General features: G+C 39.0%; 1 protein-coding gene across 8 annotated transcripts in view; it reads left to right on the top strand.

Moving 5' to 3' along the window:
* The first annotated feature begins 1,573 nt into the window (after positions 1–1,573).
* The window catches only part of LOC149816934 (uncharacterized), a 79,731-nt gene continuing 75,304 nt past the window's right edge, over positions 1,574–6,000 (top strand). For 5 of the 8 annotated variants that reach the window (XR_016427592.1, XR_016427593.1, XR_016427591.1 and 2 more), the window contains exon 1: positions 1,586–3,042. Coding sequence is in view for 2 of the 8 variants with exons in the window: in XM_089986846.1 (XP_089842972.1) it covers positions 2,234–3,001 (768 nt within the window). In the remaining 6 variants the exon portion in view is untranslated. Of the gene's footprint in view, positions 3,066–6,000 lie in introns of all 8 variants that reach the window. The other 3 variants (XR_016427594.1, XR_016427589.1, XM_089986847.1) reach the window with 2 other exon arrangements.

Below are 6,000 nucleotides of genomic sequence, written 5' to 3'. Positions count from 1 at the left end.
TTTGCAAAAGTCACCCAACACAAACCGTTAGTCATTTGGGTTTGAAACTTTGACCTAAACTCCCTTAGGATACCTATATCAAACCCTCTAAAAATCAATATTTTAACATATCTCTGTATGGAGATATTGATCTTACAACCAGGTCTATTATACTTAAACCCAGTCCAACCTGCAGAAAACCCAATCTCTACCTAAAATTTGTATGATTTTTAATTCTTAAAATACAAATCCATTGACATTGAAATTTGACACATTCATTCATAAGGTTTCTAGAATCATCCCATAATTTGTTAGGATTTTCTGTCATAATATTTGGATGTATCATATTTTTTATCGAACCTTGTCACAACCGGCCTACCTTGTTACCCGAATTGACTTTTTGACTTAATCCTGAACCTTAACTTAACCTATTTAAGTCCTAAAACCTAACTTAGGCCCACCGAAACACACCATTCTTCACCTTTGAGCTCTATAAACGCCCTATCTGAACCCAAAGGCTACATATATAATGTTCTTCATGTTATTCACCCAGTCCAACCTTGATCTGAATGCAATTGATGCTGATATACACAAACTCACAATCAGACGGTCAATTGTTCACACCTCTCTAGCTGATTTTCACATTAAAGTGAAAAACACCCAATCAGCTACACCGATCTTCATGCCTTTGCTTGGAAATGTCTATGAACACTACTTTCTTTGGGTTTTCAATATGAGAGAATGTAAAACATACTCCGACACCATAAATGGTAGCCAATCATGGAGGAGATACAATAAATATAGGAAAATTAGAGAGAGGAAATATGTGGGTCGGCTATGGAAGGTGGCTTGGGGAAGAAGAAAGAGAAATCTCACTAGGAAAACCCTAATGATCCAATTCTCAAACCTCAAGAGGCAAAAATCAATCTGCTCTACGAGAGAGGCCAAAAGAGAAGGAATTGTCATTAGAAAATTGATAAGATGCCTACATGAAAACCCTAGCAGGGGTATATATAGAGAGAATATGCAACTCAAAAGACTAAAATTGCCTACTCTTATTGGATCTAAATACATGAAGTGAGTGGCTATACAAGACCCTCCCCATACAGAAACAAGAAGGCTTACCCAAACGGGTATACCCATGGTCCAATTTTCTTATATTTGGGTCATGGATCTCATACATGTCCAATTTTCTTATTTTCACTTAAAATTACTTGTTACAAGAATTTCTGGTGAAAACCAAATTTATTGTCATCCAGACAGTGCTCTCAGATAAACAAGTTTGAAACCAAATTAGCAGCTATCATTCAAACAACAAAATTAGGTTTTCACGGTGTTTTAAAATCCAAGTTTTAAACCTGATTTTCAGCAAAATAGATTTTAAGTAAACCAGGTTTTCTGCACCCGTCATCCAAACGGGGTTTTAATATTTTTTATTATATTTCAATTTTTCCAAATGGGTCGCACTTTGCTGTGTGTATACACACTTTGGTGTCAACACTTTTTAACCGGATCCAGTATTATGATTTAAAAATTCGGATCCCTACTCCTATATCGGATCCAGTACAAATTCGAACTCGGATTCAGGTCTACTATGATCATTTCGCTTAAAACCACAAAAAATTCGCTTAAAACCACAAAAAATCACGCTTCATGATCTTCTCCAAACACGGAAGCAGGAGGCCGCACGGAGGCAAAGGGGAAGATGAAAGTGGGGAAAGCGGGTGACGGACTCTTCTTTGATTCTCTGTGTGCTTCGAATTCGATCTCTGGACGGAAGAAAAAAAAATTCTAATCTCTCTCTTCACTCGTCTTTCTTCAGTAGGAAGAAAGCAGGACCGGGAAATCCTAACTCTCATTCTTTTCTCTGATCTTTGATCAGAAGGAAAGGGGAGCGAGAAGCCCTAATTCTCTATTCTCTACGATCTTGGGGAAGGAAATGCGTTAACTCTCTTTGCGACTCAATCTTTGATCGGAAGGAAAGAGAGGTCCGAAAATCCCTAATTCTCTTCAATCTGCAACCTTTGAACAGGACAAAGGAGGAACGTGAAAACCCGTTTCTATTCGGAACCTTCAATCTGAGCTCAAAAGGAAAGATGCACAAGAAGCCGTCGTTCTTTGCAGAATCTGCGATTCCATACAGCAGGAACGGGAACTAGGATCCCCTGATCCTCCTTAACCGAAGATCTGACGCGTCTTCGATTTCTCCTGACCTTGATTGTGGCCGGAAGTTAATCCGGCAGCCGTTTCCATCATGTCGTCCAAGGAATTCAATGTCCCTCCTGTTGTTTTCCCTTCGGGCAGCGGCACTGCAGGAACCCAACAACGGCGGCTGCTCACCACGGCGCCTCCCTTCCAGCCGGTGATCCGCCCGGCTCAGACAAACCCTAGTCCTAGCCTCCCGTTCATGTCGTTCGACATCGGAGCGGCAGCTTCATCGACCTCTTCTACTGCGTTCTCAGCCCCGGTCTTTGGCGGGAATGGGATTGGGAATTCGTTCGAGGATGAGCTCCCTCTCCTTGAAGAGTTGGGGATTAATACCCGCCTGATCTGGAAGAAATCGCTGTCGATCCTCAATCCTTTCCGTGTGAACCCTAATCTGCACGAGGATGCTGACCTATCTGGCCCCTTCATCTTCCTCATGGCTTTCGGATTGTTCCAATTGCTTGCTGGGAAGTTGCATTTTGGAATAATTCTTGGGTGGGTTACTGTTGCTTCTCTGTTCCTATATGTTGTCTTCAATATGTTGGCTGGACGGAACGGCAGTTTGGATCTCTACCGTTGTTTGAGTTTGGTGGGTTACTGTATGTTTCCCATGGTTATGTTCTCGGCCTTCTCTTTGTTCGTTCCACAGAGGGGAGTTGCCATTTACGTTATGGCAGCGGTGTTCGTCATCTGGTCAACAAGAGTTTGCACAGTGCTCCTAGTGGAGTTGGCTTCTTATGGGGATGAACATCGGACGTTGGTGGGCTACGCATGCTTTTTGATTTACTTGCTCTTCTCTCTGTTAGTCATATTCTGATGCACATGGAGTTTTGTGAGTGAAAAGAGGCAAATTGGAAGGTGGGTTCTTCCTTAAGGTTTTGGTATGTTCCGTCGTTCAAATGTCTTGACATGGTTTCTGTAATTTTTTCTTCCTATATTGGATTTGCTGGACAATTTTTTTCCTCGTGTAATTCTAAATCATTGGTTTATTTGGGATGTTTCACGAGTTTCCTTATTTTTGTATCTTTTACGATGTTTTGTTTCAAAAGTGTACATTATTTCTTTTAATGCTTTTAAATTTACATATGAATGTTCGAGTGAAAATGGTGGTGACTGGTGATAGATAGGTAAAGAAGTAACTGGATTTTTTTTGCTGATGTATCTCTTGCTTGTTTTAAGATATATAGGAAAATTTATAGTTGTATCTGGGTTTTTCGTCTGGTATAGCATTCTTAGATTAACATGTTCTCTGTTGTGGAATCATATCAAACTTAAACACAATTATGCTATGACCATCAAGCTGGAATTCAGAGCTTGATTTCCCGTTTTACTGAAAGCACTGCATTTCTCAGGATGAGCAATGTGGGCATACAAGTTTTTGATAGGTTATTCTAGCAACCTTATAACAAAAATGGACCTTACGTAGCTGATTTAATAGCATCACTGTTTCTGCTTAATTGAGAGAAAAATTCCCAAAGGTTGCCTATGAGGATTATGTGTTGCAAACATTCAGCATATAGGTGCATTACACTGAATATTTTATCTCACTACTGGTAGATCTGGCTTTTCCATCAGGCTTCAGTCACAGCCTTTTGGTTGATTTATAGGCCGAGTGCCCATTTAGAATTAGAATATGCTATCACATGGCTAAAGGCCTAAAATGTGAAGAGTCTGAAACATTTATCTGTCCATCGTATATCCTTGGATCTCCCATAGGGGAAGATTTACTGGTTCAGTTATTTGGCTGACAATTAAGCGTATTAATGTTATACTATGTGTTATGTGTTCTGCTCCAAGAGAGTTGTCTAATACCATGTTGGCACTTTTGTTAAGTTTACTTTCTATATTTATGGTATCTTCTTTGTACATCCAGACACTCAAAGACATTGTTCTTGAGTGCTGTTTTTCGAAAATATTTTGTTTGTTTTTCATGCATCTTCTCATGATATTGCATATTTGCATGCTTATGCATGCTTACTGACTTTATTAGTAATGCTTTTTGCCCTTAATGCTTCATCTGTTGACCCCTTAAAATAGTTCCCAGAGAAACTGCTTAATCAAAATCTAGGTCTTCTGTGAGTCTGCATGCAAGTCACACAATTTCTTTTGCTTCATTCGTGTTTGATCTACACATGCTGTTTTGCATTGATCGACACATGCTGCCTTTTGTAAACTATGGACAATTTTTACATTTTATAGCACCTTTTGCTGTTTGTTTTGTTGACATTAGGTGTTCATTTGTAAATGCAATCTTTGGTAGCATCAGTTCATCAATGGTAGTAGTAGCAGTCAATTGAGTAATCCCCCATATATTTGGAATCTGAAGGCAATTTATAATTAAAACCTGGGCACCATCACTTATAGAAAGGGAAAATATGTCATTCCCTTTGTATCTTTAATTGGATTGGGAGTAGGCTTTGTGTATCTTACATGCCTCATTGTTAGGGCTTTGGATTGATGCCTTTTGAAGCACATGTATTGTCTTCTATGTCACGTGGGTGCGGGGGTGCGGCATTTTCAAAAAACTTGGGTGCGGGGGTGCGGCAAAAAAAAAAAAATATATATGTTAAAATACATGTAATCTCTCTCTCTCTCTCTGTGTATATATATATATATATATATATATATATATATATATATATATATATTCAATCATACCCGATATGGGTATTCCTGTAATTCTTCCCAATAGGGGCATTGTAGTCTTTTTTTTTGTTTTTGTTTTTCTTTTCCTTTTTCTTTCTCTTATTTTTTTTTCTTTTTTCTAAAATGCATTTAATGCATTCACATTGGGGGTCCCAACTAGGAGTCGTTGGGCCCCCAATGGTCACACTTGTGACCGTTGGGAGCCCAATGACACCTTGTTGGGCCTCCCAATGTGGTCTCTCCTCTCTCTTACTTTTCTCCCTCTCTCTCACTCCTCCTTGCCTATAAATAAGTGGGGTCTCCCCCTTTGTAAAGTATTGGCTTCTTGAAGCCCTTTCTTGCATTTATAAGAATTTATGTTTGCAAGCCATTGTTGGCTTTTGTGTATGTCCTTTTTGGACTTGTTCTTTGCTTTCTATATGTGAATGTCCATTGTAGGACATTGTTTTTATTTTCGCATATTTCATTACATGGTATCAGAGCCAAGTGTATGCTCTTGAGTCTTGATATAGCTAGTTGACTAGTTATATTTTTCATTTTGTATTTCTCTTTCTTGGTTTGTCTTCTTGAGTTTAAAATGGAAGGAGAACAAAAGATTGATCTATCTTTCAAACTTAATGGTTCCAACTACATGATGTGGGCCGCCGCTATAGAGAACAACCTTAAGGGTAAAAAGCTTTGGGGGATACGTCATGGGCACTATTCCGGAACCGCAACTCCAACTCACCAAGATGGATGGTGATAAAAAAAAAGATCTTGAAGGAAATGCCTGCATGAAGGCTATTGAAGATCACCAATCTAAAGTGGAAGATTGGGAAAGCAAGCATGCAAAAATTCTTGCTTGGTTCACGAAGAATGTGGAGCTTAAAATTTGCGCCAATATTGCTAAATTTCGGATGGCAAATGAAGCATGGTTCTTTATGAAAGATATGTATACTCAAAAAGACCTTGCTCGTCAATTCTTTCTCCAAGAAAAAATTCGGACTATTAAGCAAGGAGAAATGGGTGTAAGAGATTACTTTAGCACGCTTGGTCCCTTATGGGATGAGCTATTTCTACTAGAACCAAAGTGGGTTTCTAGTGAAGATGTGGAACTAAGAAGAGAACAAATGGAAAAAGAACACTTTTTCCAATTTCTACGTGGGCTTAGGCCCGAACATGAACATGTTA

Source organism: Nuphar pumila, chromosome 14, assembly GCF_984573655.1.
Source record: "Nuphar pumila chromosome 14, dmNupPumi1.hap1.1, whole genome shotgun sequence".
Classification (NCBI taxonomy): Eukaryota; Viridiplantae; Streptophyta; class Magnoliopsida; order Nymphaeales; family Nymphaeaceae; genus Nuphar; species Nuphar pumila.
This window is presented reverse-complemented; position numbering and strand designations above follow the sequence as displayed.